Here is a 15,145-nt window from a genome sequence, read left to right on the forward strand (position 1 = left end):
AGCTATGTTAGATTTGGATGCTAGCTTCTGAATTAGTATCACCTGATAGATTTACTAGGACAACCACTGCAGCATCACCAGAAAAATCATGGCTGATCCTCCAGCTAGGCCAGCAACAAACCAGCACCAACCAGCATGAACAAGTCTGGACCAGCTTGGAAATTCATGCTGGTCCTTTCAGCAGATCTTTCTCTTTTTCAGTCTTTGAGTGTATTTAAACATCTGGTCAACAACATGACATTGAGCTCACCTGACTGCAACACCACAGCACTCTGTTCTCTCCTCTCCAAAATCTTACGGTATTGCCTGAACGCCAGCCAGCCTCGTATATAGGCCTGCACCAGAATTATTCGGTCTGTGGTCTGCCGCACCATCAGATTCAGCTCTTCCACGTGATAGTACTTAAGAAAGACCTGGACATATATACAACCAGCCTCTTGTAAGAATTGTAGCCAGTTCATTCTGTAATCATGAGCCTTACTGAACATCAAATGCAGTATCTTTCATTGACAAACCTTTGTTTTGCCCAGAACCCAGTTCTCTAGTTTGGCCTTCTCCAAAATGGTAGTACAGGTCTCTGGACTCACTGCTGGCTCTTCATTGACTCTAAATGCTAAAATAGAGTACCTGAAGAAGACCCAAAGCTGATAAATAAGAACCACAACAACACCACATTCTGTAAATAATACAGAACTTCTGTGATGAGTAAATAATCAGCATCATAGCATCTCACCTCTCAATGAAATTGCTGAAGAGAATACGATGCGAGTAGCCCTGTCTCCGGATCTTGGCCATTTCTAGAATACCCGTGTAGCGTAGTTGGATCAGAACTTTCTCCCTGTCAAACTTACTGGCTTGGCGATCATTATTGGGTTTTATGCAACGCATGAAGTGTGGATGTCCTGCCACCATCTTTGATAACAGGTCCATCAGTGAGTACTGATAAAGAGGGTAGAGGTAGCATGAACACAAGCCCATACAAGGCAAATTGATTACAAGCCAAAATTATTTTGTGTGTTTTTATTAGTTCTTATCATTTTTACGTTTTTAAAAGTGGAACAAATGTTTTCTATAGAGGTCTTACTCTGAAGTAAGAAGCTACAGTTTGAGTCTTCATGTTGGTAGTCTCTCGAGGGTGACGTGTGCTGTTTCCGGTGCTCTCCCCCTGTGCAAAAAAAGAGATGGGATATTGTGGGATATGTTGCTTTTGAGGTGAAAGTCATAAAAAACAACAACGCCAAAAGTCAGGGTGAATACACAATCACATTTTGGAAATGTACAGTGTCAACAGGCAACACAAGCTTTTTTTTATCAGGGGTGAGAGTACATTTTGTAGTGGAAGACTTAAAAAGAGATGCTTAAAGGTTTTCATAAGACAGTCTGATTGAATTCAGAGAAGTATAGAAAAGAAAAATATATGGCAAAAATGTTACATACATTTTCCCTTTTTTAAAGGTTTTTAAAGGCATTTTTAAAATATGAGACAAAAGGGCTGACTTGTCAGGTATTGCATGAAAGTACTGCTTTATGTATGTTGTTATAAACTCTTTTTAATGATTTATAATGCACATGTATATAAGTAGTCATTAAGGAACCCCTTTATAAACCACAACAAAGGGAACATATATGTAATCTGTTACCAAAAGAACATTTTTATAAAACTGACAAAGATTTTGTATCCAAAAAACATGATAAACTCTCAGTTTAGGTGGAACCTGTGCTGAAAATCAACACAGACAAAATGTTACCTTTAACGAAGGTTCAAGGTTAAAAACAAGTTAAGCTCTATTAACAACAACAACAATAAAACTGTATACAGAAATAAATTAGACTTACAATAGAAGTCTATGAGGCAACCATTGTAAGCTTGACCCACAGACCACCGATGCAAATGCTGTCAACAGATTTTATTCATTCAATTATTCTATTTAACTGACTGAGGTACAAGTTGAAATTCTGTCCTGTGGTAATCGACAGCATGATACAGATGATGTTCATAGAGCCTAACTTTATATTTAACCCAGAATACTCCATTCAGATTTGTCACAAGGCTTTATTAAGCAGAAGTCTCAACATTAAACACGGGCACAGGTGCTTTTATTTCATGAGGGTTAAAATGGTTGGATTCTTTCATGTGAAATTTTCTAAAGACAGGATGTTTTAATATGCAAATAAATGGTAATATATGCAGGTCTTCATCAAAGACATCATTTCAATATGTTTAAAACCCTCATTTAGTGCAGGGTACTACAACAATAAGGGCTTAAAGTAGATCATGTTCTCTTAATAATTCTCTTTGGAACATTGAACTTAATGCTGAAACACATCCACAACTTGAAACACAAGTAGATGTTTTCTAAATGCAAGGCACAGGCAATTCTTCAAAATTCCACAGAGACACTCAATTAATAATGTGAATTGGAAGACTAATCAAGCTTTTAATCAGTTACTCAACAAATGGATTAGCTATTAGATGGAGGGGAGGGTAATCATCACATAACCAGACACAGCCATGGCCAAATGTAATGGCAGTGACATAAATTTGTGTTTCGCAAAGTTTTCTGCTTCAGTTGTGGTGTTGATTCACATTATTTCTAGATTATAGTGCAGAGTGATTGGATGCATTTTAAATAATTGCAAAAAGTTTCATTGGCCAAAAAAATTTACTTTATCACAAAAACCCAAATTTCACAGTTTTTTGGCCCTGGCACAAAATGACCAGCCAACATCATTTCACTAATCATATCAGCAGCACCTGGGAAAGTGTGAACGAGTACTAGTCAGGTGAAATCAACTCTATCATTCTGATTGGATTATAAGAGCACACTGATTGCTATAAAAGGAGGGAAGAAGTGCTTCCAATCATTGTGTTCTTGTTAGCAATGGTTACCTCTAAAGAAAGACGTGCAGCCATCATCACTTTGCATCAAAATGGCCTCACATGCAAGGAAATTGCTGCAAAGAATATTGCACCTGAAAGAACCATTTATCAGATCATCAAGAACTTCAAGGAGAGAGGTTCAACTGCAGTGAAGAAGGCTTCAGGACGTCCCAGGATGTCCAGCAAGTGCCAGAACCATCTCCTACTGAGGAGTCAGCTATGGAATCGTGTCACCACCTGTGCAGAGGCTCAATATTGGCAGCAGGTTGGTGTGAGTGCATCTGCACGCACAGTGAGACGAAAACTTTTGGACAATGGCCTTGTGTTAAGAAGGGCAGCAAAGAAGCCACTTCTCTCCTAGAAAAACATCAAGGACAGACTGAAATTCTGCAGGAATTACAAGGATTGGACCGCAGAAGACTGGTGCAAAGATATTTTCTCTGATGAATTTTCCCCTTCTGACTGTTTGGGACATCTGGAAAATCGATAGTCCGGAGAAGAAAAGTGAATGCTACCATGAGTCCTGTGTCGTGCCAACAGTGAAGCATCCTGAGACATCCATGTGTGGGGTTGCTTTTCATCCAAGGGACTGGGCACTCTCAGAATTCTGCCCAAAAACACTGCCATTAATAAAGAATGGTATCAAAACGTCCTGCAAGAACAACTTCTCCCAACAATCCAGGAGCAATTTGGTGATGATCCGTGCATTTTCCAGCATGATGGAGCACCATGTCACAAGGCAAGAGTGATAATGAAGTGGCTCAGAGATCATTACATTGAAATTGTGGATCCATGGCCAGGCAACTCCCCGGAATCTTAATCCCATAGAGAATCTGTGGTCAATCCTCAAAAGGCGAGTGGACAAGCAGAAGCCCACAAATTGTGATTAAATCCGAGCATTAATAAGGCAAGATTGGATCGCCATCAGTCAGGATTTGGCCCAGAAGCTGATATCCAGCATGTCAGATTGAACTTCAGAGGTTATGAAGAACAAGGGTCAACACTGTAAATATTGACTCTTTGAATAAATTGAATGTTTTTGCCAATAAAAGCCTTTAAAACTTATGAAACGCTTATCATTGTTTTCCAGTATACCATAGAAACATGTGAAAAAATTATCTACAAATACTGAAGCAGCAAACTTTGCAAAACACAACATTTATAACACCGCCAATACTTTTGTCCACGGCTGTAAACTTTCAGTTACACACACAAAGACACACACACAAAAAACAGAGGACACATACAGTGGGGGGTTGGAAGAGAATGTCTCTACTACAGTACACAGGCACATAATCATTACCTCACTGAATGACACAGTACTGAACAACATAAACATGTCCAACTTTAGAGAGAAGGATTTTTGGAAAGAAGATGATGTGGACATTTCATTGTTGGAAATAAGATGGAGAGAAAAACAAAGTGTGGGAAAGATTAACATACAGTATGTCTACTCAAGGTTGCAAAGCAAGACCTATTCATTCAGAAACTCGACAGGGGTGTTTGTAATTCATTTCACAGGCCTAGAGACCAGCCAATGATAACAAACGTCATTTATATTTAGAAATCATAAAGGGGACCTATTATGCAGAATTCCCTTTTACATGGTGTTTGTATATACATGCGAGTCGGCAGTGTGTGTACACAACCACCCTACAATGTTGAAAGTCCACCCACTCCTCTTTCTTATATTTCTATTCATCAAAAACCATGTGTCAGAATGAATGCTCTGTGAATGTTTTAATTTCTGCTCTAAAGTGACGTCACATTAAGCAGACCTCGCCCACGACTGATGACGGACTCCACCCTATTATCATAGCTCCTCCCCTGAGTGATCTATGTCTATGAATAATATCTCAGCTTTGTAAGCATCATAAGTGTTCTGTTGTTCCTGTAACAGTGAACATATGAGTCTTCATGTACTCCCGGCATCAGATCCACTGAAGACACAGTTTTGTTTCTGTTGAAGGAATTGTGCCCCAAAACATACACATGCATGTATATTTGTGCAAATAATTTTACACTGGACTGCTTTGTGCATGAGTGTCAATATAAAACAGGATTTTCAAAAAGAATTATTCTCAAGCATGGATCAGTTCCAACTGTTCGTGTTCCAGCTTTATATCCTGAAGATGTAAGTATCACACTTTATATTTTGCGAATGTTTGCAAATCACCTTTCCTAATGTGCTTGTTAGCCGATTCCACGGCTAATGCAGCTAAAGTTACAATTGTATGTCTGATTGTATTCACGGAGACCAGATATACATATACAGTCAGGTCCATAAATATTGGGACATCGACACAATTCTAATCTGTTTGGCTCTATACACCACCACAATGGATTTGAAATGAAACGAACAAGATGTGCTTTAACTGCAGACTTTCAGCTTTAATTTGAGGGTATTTACAACCAAATCAGGTGAACGGTGTAGGAATCACAACAGTTTGTATATGTGCCTCCCACTTTTTAAGGGACCAAAAGTAATGGGACGATTGGCTGCTCAGCTGTTCCATGGCCAGGTGTGTGTTATTCCGTCATTATACCATTTACAAGGAGCAGATAAAAGGTCCAGAGTTAATTTCAAGTGTGCTATTTGCATTTGGAATCTGTTGCTGTCAACTCTCAATATGAGATCCAAAGAGCTGTCACTATCAGTAAAGCAAGCCATCATTAGCCTGAAAAATCAAAACAAACCCATCAGAGAGATAGCAAAAACATTAGGTGTGGCCAAATCAACTGTTTGGAACATTCTTAACAAGAAAGAACGCACTGGTGAGCTCATCTACACCAAAAGACCCGGAAGACCACGGAAAACAACTGTGGTGGATGACCGAAGAATTCTTTCCCTGGTGAAGAAAACACCCTTCACAACAGTTGGCCAGATCAAGAACACTCTCCAGGAGGTAGGTGTATGTGTGTCAAAGTCAACAATCAAGAGAAGACTTCACCAGAGTGAATACAGAGGGTTCACCACAAGATGTAAAAAATTGGTGAGCCTCAAAAACAGGAAGGCCAGATTAGAGTTTGCCAAGCAACATCTAAAAAAGATGTTGTTCCAGAACCTTCACAGTTCTGGAACAACATCCTATGGACAGATGAGACAAAGATCAACTTGTACCAGAGTGATGGGAAGAGAAGAGTATGGAGAAGGAAAGGAACTGCTCATGATCCAAAGCATACCACCTCATCAGTGAAGCATGGTGGTGGTAGTGTCATGGTGTGGGCATGTATGGCTGCCAATGGAACTGGTTCTCTTGTATTTATTGATAATGTGACTGCTGACAAAAGCAGCAGGATGAATTCTGAAGTGTTTCGGGCAATATTATCTGCTCATATTCAGCCAAATGCTTAAGAACTCATTGGACGGCGCTTCACAGTACAGATGGACAATGACCTGAAGCATACTGCAAAAGCAACCGAATGGTTTTTTAAGGGAAAGAAGTGGAATGTTATGCAATGGCCAAGTCAATCACCTGACCTGCTGAAGATGAAAATGCCCCAAGAACAAGCAGGAACTGAAGACAGTTGCAGTAGAGGCCTGGCAGAGCATCACCAGGGATGAAACCCAGCGTCTGGTGATGTCTATGCGTTCCAGACTTCAGACTGTAATTGACTGCAAAGGATTTGCAACCAAGTATTAAAAAGTGAAAGTTTGATTTATGATTGTTAATCTGTCCCATTACTTTTGGTCCCTTAAAAAGTGGGAGGCACATATACAAACTGTTGTAATTCCTACACCGTTCACCTGATTTGGATGTAAATACCCTCAAATTAAAGCTGAAAGTCTGCAGTTAAAGCACATCTTGTTCGTTTCATTTCAAATACACTGTGGTGGTGTATAGTGCCAAAAAGATTAGAATTGTGTCGATGTCCCAATATTTATGGACCTGACAGTATTTATTCATACATTTATGGCTGAACTCCGCTTTCGACTTACGCTGTCAGTCATGTTGGTTCTGATTTGTTGCTGCTGTAGTATCCAAAGCATGAGCTGTAAAGGCTCAGCCCTTTTCTGGGAATGGGGTGGGGAGCACACGAAATCAGCGTGTTTTTGATTCCAACCAAAAAGAGGCATTTATAACATGGTATAATAAACTATCTGTGGGGTATTTTGAGCTGAAACTTCACAGACACATTCTGTGGATACCCGAGACTAATATTACATCTTGTAAAAAGGGGCATAATAGGTCTCCTTTAAAGGTGTCATAGTAATAATTGTTTAACATGGCCACTTTTACAAAGAAGAGAGATGTCAGGAGGGCATATTGAGGTACCTTTTTGTTGCATTCTGATGGATATGTGCCCAAAAGAGCAGATCCTACAGCCTTGCCTTTGGTGTGGGCCAGGTTACCTGAAAAAGAGAGAAAATATCTGAGATTTTCACACATATCATTGTAATGATAAACACAGACATTAGAAATCTGCTGTTGATACATTATTAGATTCGGTCATTTGTTCTTCAGAGATAATCTGCTGTTCATTTGAAGGTTAACCATGTCAAGGGCATTGAGATAAATGGTCTTCTCTGATCAGACTTGCAGGTCAACTCTGTGACAGATAAATGAGCTTCACAACACACAGTCAGCTAACAAAAGACGTATTATGAATGTAGTCTACATCAGAAGTCCCAGTAGACCTCCTGGAAACAATCACCAGTGAATCTCAGTGGATGTTATCAGCTGGGGCAATCTGATCACCCCTTTTCTTTTTGTCAGATCATGTGAGGAGCTCACTGGAGAGATTGTATTGCACACTGTGCCTGGATTTTCCTTTTTAGACCAACTAGAGAGTACTATACACATATGTTAAGATACAGTTTCAATCCAAGCTTCAGGATGGGGTCTGCACTGTCATTTCCATCCTGTGTGACCCTAGCGTGGCCTAAAATGCAGCGTTGTCTAATAAAATGGTGGAATATTCTGGGTTAAACACCACTTAAAGTAAACATGAAATCACAATTGACCCTATTTACTTCATTATTTCTCTTATTCCAAAAGGAAAAAAAAAAATAATAATAATCAGGCTTCCCTCGATTATGTGGCGCAGATTAAAAAACTGATGTTATCCATTTGCATTCTGGTAACAATAGTTTAAAGCACTATGGAGGAAGTCACACCTCTCAAACAATAGATAACAGGGTCGTTAATGAGCATATAAGCGGAATCCTACTTGGATTCCCAACATCACAACCCACTGCTACACGTTTTCCTCCTGTGTATTATATGTTCTGTTTGAATAATGTTTGATTTTAGCAATTAAATGGAAAAAAATGATGATAGGCACACATACATAAACAGGCTCGTCAACTTTTGGGGGAGAAAACTCTCCTTTGCTGCTGACATCAACAACATTTACATATCGAGATTTACAACACTGCCCCCAGTGGCGAAAGCGGTAAGTGTCATAGGGTGTATAGGCACGTGTGAGCTTCATTTATGTCCAGAAGACATCTCCAAAAGCTAGTTGTGAAGCGAGTTCCTTTTAGCTGTACAGGATGTTATACAGTGAATGCATACTTTAGAAACTGAACCCCCCAACCCAAACCTAAACCTGACCATTAGTGGATTACAAATAAAATGACAGAGGGAAAAGTGCAACCTCCGAATCAAACTCATCACTGATTAAGCGAACATGATTACTTCCTGGATTCAATGTAGATACGAGCCCGGGTCTCTTATGCTGCTGACGCAACCCGCTGTCTGTTGAGTCACGTGGGAAGGTAAACAGACTGAAACCGATGCAAAAAAGTGTGGTGGGAAATGTTGCATGTCGGTGAGTCTGCATCCTAGGATACCGGAACATTGTGAAACAGCTTGCCGACTTCCTGTGTGATCATGATGTTGGAACAATGTGTATTGGGAAAAGTACAAATAAAAAAAACTATCAAATAAAAACTATTTGACTTGATTTGACTTTTATTTTACAATGTTTGGTAACACATACAACAAGGTTCCATTGGTTAACATTAGTTAATGCATTATAGGTATCATGAACAAACAATGAACGATACATTTTTTACAGCATTTATTAATCTTTTTTAATACTAGTTAATACAAATATAATTGTTCATTTTTAGTTCACAGTGCATTAACTAATAATAACAAATGCTTTTGATTTGAAAAATGTATTAGTATAATTTGAAATTAAATAAGATTAATAAATGCTGTAAAAGTTTTGTTCAAAGTTGGGTTGATGTCAAATAATGTTAAATAATGTTAACAAATGGAACCGTATTGTAAAGCGTTACCCCTTTTTTTACTTTGGCAACAAAATCTCAGTGTTCTTTCTTTGCACTGTCAAACAAACAAGTGATAGCCAGCAGGTATTTTATCAATCAGAAATTAGCATAATTAATTCTGATTCAAAGTAATGGCCAGCATCGTCCAATTTTTCCAACCATGTTGAAATAAAATTAGACATTTTAAATTCGAATTAATTCTGATTATCACCGTTACATGTCGAGTGGTCCAAACATCATCTGCAGCCTGAAACTGAACTTTTGGTTGGAAGTTAGGAGTGAATGCACATGGATGCATAGGAAAGCTGTAGGATCCTCCGTTGCTCCTTGCACCCACTTGGACAAGCTTAAACCAGCTAATCACCAGTTTTTACCAGCTAGTAACCAACTTAGACTAGCTAATTAGCATCTTGGACCAACTAATAACCAGCTTGAACAAGCTACTGACCAGTGTGGACCAGCTAATGACCAGATTGGACCAGCCAATAACCAGCTTGGACCAGACTGGACCAACTTGGACCAGCTAATGACCAGTTTGGACCAGCTAATAACCAGCTAGACCCAAGCTACCATGTTCCGAAATACAGCTAGCAGTGTTGAGAGATCATAAAGAATGATGGCCCCAGTTTATTTCATGTTTTGCCAATGGAATATACCCACCTTGAAGTACTCAACTTCTCTCATGTAAAGTCATGAAATCTGCTGAGTGTTCAAAATAAAAAAACACCCTTGTTTCTATGCAGCACAATGGAGTTGAGAGATATTGAATGAGCCAGTTCCACAATAACTTGGCTGACTGACGGATTATTAGAGGTTATTGTTTGAAAATGATATCTCACACAGAGACCATGAATTAAACAAGACTAAAGGTACACTGTTCACTTATACTGTACAGTATATGTATGTCAGCATGTGCATATATGCGTGTGTATTTGGCAACATAATATAATAATATCAGTATACAAAAAGACAAAGAAAAGCATTTAAACAGCATGCTCTGAAGCATTCTATGTTTAGAAAATGATCTCATACCTGTTTTAGTGAGCGGGTGGGTAACCAGTTTACGGATTAATTCATTCTCTGAGGACCTCAGAAGTAGAACAATATCAGCGGGAAGAGCATCTCTGTTCTTAGCCAGAAACCCACTTGCATTATAGATCACCTAAATATGCAGGAAACATGGTCAAAACAACATCCCATAGTTCTTCATAGTTCTGTTCTTTTAGTAAGTTAAAGAAGATCATAAATCTATAACATTTCTACCTTGCCAGCATAGTGATGGATCCCAAAGCCAAGATCAACCCTCTTTGGTCTCCAGAAGTTTTTAGATTTTAAGTTGTCCCCAAATTTCTCTGAATTGAACAAAAGGGGCTTTCTTATTCATTTAAAATGCATCAATTCATTTAAAATGCTGTTTCATTCACATATTTAAAGCAAAAAAAAGACAATTCATGGAAAATCAGCTAACTATGCGTCTGGTCTTTGTATGTTGTAATACATGGCTATCAGTCACAGACTCCCTTGAGAGCATCCTCAGGAGAAAACTGTTGTAAACTTCAGTAGATCAGCAGTTAATGTTTGATCACACTCAACTGGCCCTGGTCATCATACACCAAAGCTAAAGCTACAAGCTCTATGATGTTTCAGGGAGAAGTTTGGATGGTGAATCTCAGAATCTGAGGAGGAACTTGCCAACAAGGGTCTGGTCAGTTGCCTGTGGAAAGCGGCTCTCTTCATCCAGTAGAGACAACATGCCCATGGGCTTCTGAAGGAACAGGTCCAGCAGCGGCCGGTTGTCTTCATACTCAATCATTCGAGCGTCCACATCTTCATTCAGATACTCATCCTGCAGAGTAACCAAAGAGATTTTCTCACCTCACAGAAATATATTACATGTAATCTGGATTACGTAATCAGATTACATTACTTGTGATTACTGATGTAATCCGATTACATTACATTTGAAAATGTGCATAATCAGACTACATTTGTGAGTTCCCTACGACACTGTTGAACTGTGCTGTCGACACCTGGAGCTCTGTAACCTCTTAAAGAGTCAGGCACTTCCTGTTGCTGCATCATGACTTCCTGTGAGCACAAATTCAATCCGGAGAATAAATGTGTCTCTTGTGTCCCTTCTATAAACTGCCAAGTTCATAAATTGACAATAAACACATACACATATTTATTCATTTATTTTACTGGAGAAGCACATACATTCACGGAGGTATGTCCAAGATATCTAATCTCTGGTGTTTAATAGAGTTTGTAGCCTCAGGTAATGTCAAACAGCGCTGAGGGAACAAGCGCCTGAGATATGTGCCTCAGGCGATGCAAAAAAAAAGAATAGCAATTCAAAATGACACAGGACATTGGAATAACAGAGAAAGTGTGAAAATTACAGCTATTCTTACTTTTTATTGTTGTTATAATTGCGTGACAATTAAACAGATTTTGCTCCAAATTCTCTGTAATTCAATGAACCTGTTTTGCTTTTGAGTATTTTCTATTTTTTTGTATTCCCCATAAATCATTTTTATTAAAAAATTATGAATGAAATGTGACCTGGACATATTTATATATGTATACATTATATATACAGTATATGAAAAGTCATGTGTGGATCAGCTGAACCACAGTAAAGTCTCAATGTAAATGACATGTCATTGCACATTTACCAAAAGCAGCATTTTCATTCAGCCATAAAGGCACCAAAGTAAAGTCAGCGTCTCCTGACGTAACCCTTGTTTCAGATGATTTATGAAGGCACTAATGTGGGTTACTCTCAAACGTTTAGATGCACCAAATAATTTTTCCCCTCAAGGCTACAGTCAGCCTAGTCAGTCTGGGGAATTGCCACGCTTGTCTGAGTAAAAACAAAATGGTGAATTTCCTCCCCTCCCCCCTCACTCACAACCCTGTGAAAGGATAAATGATAAATGTGTTACCACCATTTAGATGGATATAAGGTTTTATGGAGGAGGAACAATAAAAACAATTCTTAAAAAGGCTCCCATAAGGCTTAGAAAAGCTCCCAAACTATTTGTGGCTGAATGATGTACCTGCTCCCAGTCGAATATGTGCTGGTTGAAGTAGAATTGGATCTGCTCATTGGCTATGTTGATGCACAGCTGCTCAAAAGAGTTCCTCTTAAAGTTCTCAAAGCCGAAAATGTCCAGGATGCCGATGTTCAGACCCTTTTCTTCCCCCCTGGGGAGAAATTAAGGATTGAATGATTATTTTGATTTATTAAATGTGTAGTCTAATATTAAAGAGCATTAGACGTCAGTTGACAAACAAGCTCTCGTTATTTAAACATCTTTACAGTTAAACAATTTTGCCCTGGTAGCTAATGAATTGGGGGACTTCATATCAACCCAGAGAACAATTTTATTGCCCATATTTTTTTTGTATCAATTTCAAGTCCTCATGAGAAATACAAATAGATTTAAGTGAGATGACAAAGAGCATAGAACTATAGTTTAAATATGAACAGCATAGCTCAGATCTTTTGATGAGAAATGTTTGCGTTCACATTGACATTTTTGACTTGAATTGCAAACTTTGGGATCATGGCAAATGTGAGCACAGTTTGGCATTGTTGAGATCCTTGTTGAAGCTCTGTTAAATCTTACTGCTATCTAGGAGAAACAATTGAGAAATAATGAAGATCTCATTTGTGATTTGGGACTTATTTCACTCTTTCTTTATTTCTCTCACTCTGATTGGTTGTCTGGTTTCAAAAGGGAGTTGATGCGGTTGACTATCCAGCCGAACAGGCGTCCGTACAGGGCTTTGCCCATGGCGTCCCGCACCTCAGTGGCCCTCTCTACTGTATTCGGCCGGACGATGGTTTCACCCCGCATGACCACACAGTGAGAGGTCAGGGCTTCTTGCAGCTCGTCTGCACAGATACACAGCAGCGACGCAGCTGCACACACAAACACATGTAATTTATCAAAACAATACGTTTAGCTATCTAAGAGTATTTGATCCATAACATGTCCATTACCTTTTTTTAATAATGGTTAAGTTACTATGAATGTATTAATGAACGTTTATACTTGTATATAGGTCCTGTGACTGTTCACCATTTATTTTGACATTTTAATCAACTTCTTGCCTTCACATATTCATTTAAAATGGTTCTGTGGTGTGACAAATACAGTTTTATAATTACAAATATTAATGTAGTCATGTAATGTGTGGATATGTGGAGTAGTATGTTATTAAAACATGCATAAGAATAAATCAATATACACTACCGGTCAAAAGTTTTGAAACACCAACTCGTTATTATTATTATTTTTTTTTCTTTTCTTCACATTTTAGGATAATAGTAAAGTCATCACAACTATGGAATAATAGAAATTGAAATATGAATATAGCATCTTCAAAGTAGTCAGTAATGTTTAAAATAGTTTCTGTATAGCATGTCAGTCACACAACAGGACATGCCAACATGCCCAAAATATTTATATATAGGGGCAACAGATCAATTTGTATACTAATATGATTGAAAAGTTAGTACTGCACTGTTAATGGTAAAGTATATACTTTTAAGGGTGTAGTAAGCTAGTACACCATTATTTGGACATACAGGTGAAACTCGAAAAATTAGAATATCATGCAAAAGTTCATTAATTTCAGTAATTCAACTTAAAAGGTGAAACTAATATATTATATAGACTCATTACAAGCAAAGTAAGATATTTCAAGCCTTTATTTGATATAATTTTGATGATTATGGCTTACAGCTTATGAAAACCCCAAATTCAGAATCTCAGAAAATTAGAATATTACATGAAATCAATAAAAAAAGGATTTTAAATACAGAAATGTCGGCCCTCTGAAAAGTATAATCATGCATATGTACTCAGTACTTGGTTTGGGCCCCTTTTGCATTAATTACTGCCTCAATGCGGCGTGGCATGGATGCTATCAGCCTGTGGCACTGCTGAGGTGTTATGGAAGACCAAGATGCTTCAATAGCGCCTTCAGCTCTTCTGCATTGTTTGGTCTCATGTCTCTCATCTTTCTCTTAGCAATGCCCCATAGATTCTCTATGGGGTTCAGGTCAGGCGAGTTTGCTGGCCAATCAAGCACAGTAATACCATGATCATTGAACCAGGTTTTGGTACTTTTGGCAGTGTGGGCAGGTGCCAAGTCCTGCTGGAAAATGAAGTCAGCATCTCCATAAAGCTTGTCTGCTGAAGGAAGCATGAAGTGCTCTAAAATGTCCCGGTAGACGGCTGCGTTGACTCTGGACTTAATAAAGCACAGTGGACCAACACCAGCCGATGACATGGCTCCCCAAACCAACACAGACTGTGGAAACTTCACACTGGACTTCAAGCATCTTGGATTGTGTGCCTCTCCATTCTTCCTCCAGACTCTGGGACCTTGGTTTCCAAATGAGATGCAAAATTTGCTCTCATCAGAAAAGAGGACTTTGGACCACTGAGCAACAGACCAGTTCTTTTTTTCTTTAGCCCAGGTAAGACGTTTGACATTTGAAGCCCATGTCCAGGACCAGTCTGTGTGTGGTGGCTCTTGATGCAGTAACTCCAGCCTCAGTCCACTTCTTGTGAAGCTCCCCCACACATCTGAATGGCCTTTTCCTGACAATCCTCTCCAGGCTACGGTCATCCCTGCTGCTTGTGCACCTTTTTCTTCCACACTTTTCCCTTCCACTTAACTTTCTATTAATGTGCTTTGATACAGCACTTTGAGAACATCCAACTTCTTTTGCAATTACCTTTTGAGGCTTTCCCTCCTTGTGGAGGGTATCAATGATGGTTTTCTGCACAACTGTCAGGTCAGCAGTCTTCCCCATGATTGTGAATTCAACTGAACCAGACTGAGAGACCATTTAAAGGCTCAGGAATCCTTTGCAGGTGTTTAGCTGATTAGAGTGTGACACTTTGAGACTACAATACTGAACCTTTTCACAATATTCTAATTTTCTGAGATTCTGAATTTGGGGTTTTCATAAGCTGTAAGCCATAATCATCAAAATTATA

At 38.8% G+C, this 15,145-nt stretch overlaps 1 protein-coding gene across 1 annotated transcript in view; it reads right to left on the minus strand.

Annotated features, from left to right (window-relative positions):
• Nucleotides 1-15,145, minus strand: part of myo3a (myosin IIIA) — a 122,836-nt gene that overhangs the window by 15,454 nt on the left and 92,237 nt on the right. Inside the window, 11 exon segments of the mRNA XM_052114476.1 lie at nucleotides 251-413; nucleotides 516-627; nucleotides 734-939; nucleotides 1,085-1,165; nucleotides 4,185-4,226; nucleotides 7,159-7,235; nucleotides 10,155-10,284; nucleotides 10,386-10,474; nucleotides 10,815-10,968; nucleotides 12,185-12,332; nucleotides 12,843-13,053. Of these exon segments, the coding sequence (XP_051970436.1) occupies nucleotides 251-413; nucleotides 516-627; nucleotides 734-939; nucleotides 1,085-1,165; nucleotides 4,185-4,226; nucleotides 7,159-7,235; nucleotides 10,155-10,284; nucleotides 10,386-10,474; nucleotides 10,815-10,968; nucleotides 12,185-12,332; nucleotides 12,843-13,053 (1,413 nt within the window).

The sequence above is a fragment of the Xyrauchen texanus genome, chromosome 42 (genome assembly GCF_025860055.1).
Source record: "Xyrauchen texanus isolate HMW12.3.18 chromosome 42, RBS_HiC_50CHRs, whole genome shotgun sequence".
NCBI lineage: Eukaryota > Metazoa > Chordata > Actinopteri > Cypriniformes > Catostomidae > Xyrauchen > Xyrauchen texanus.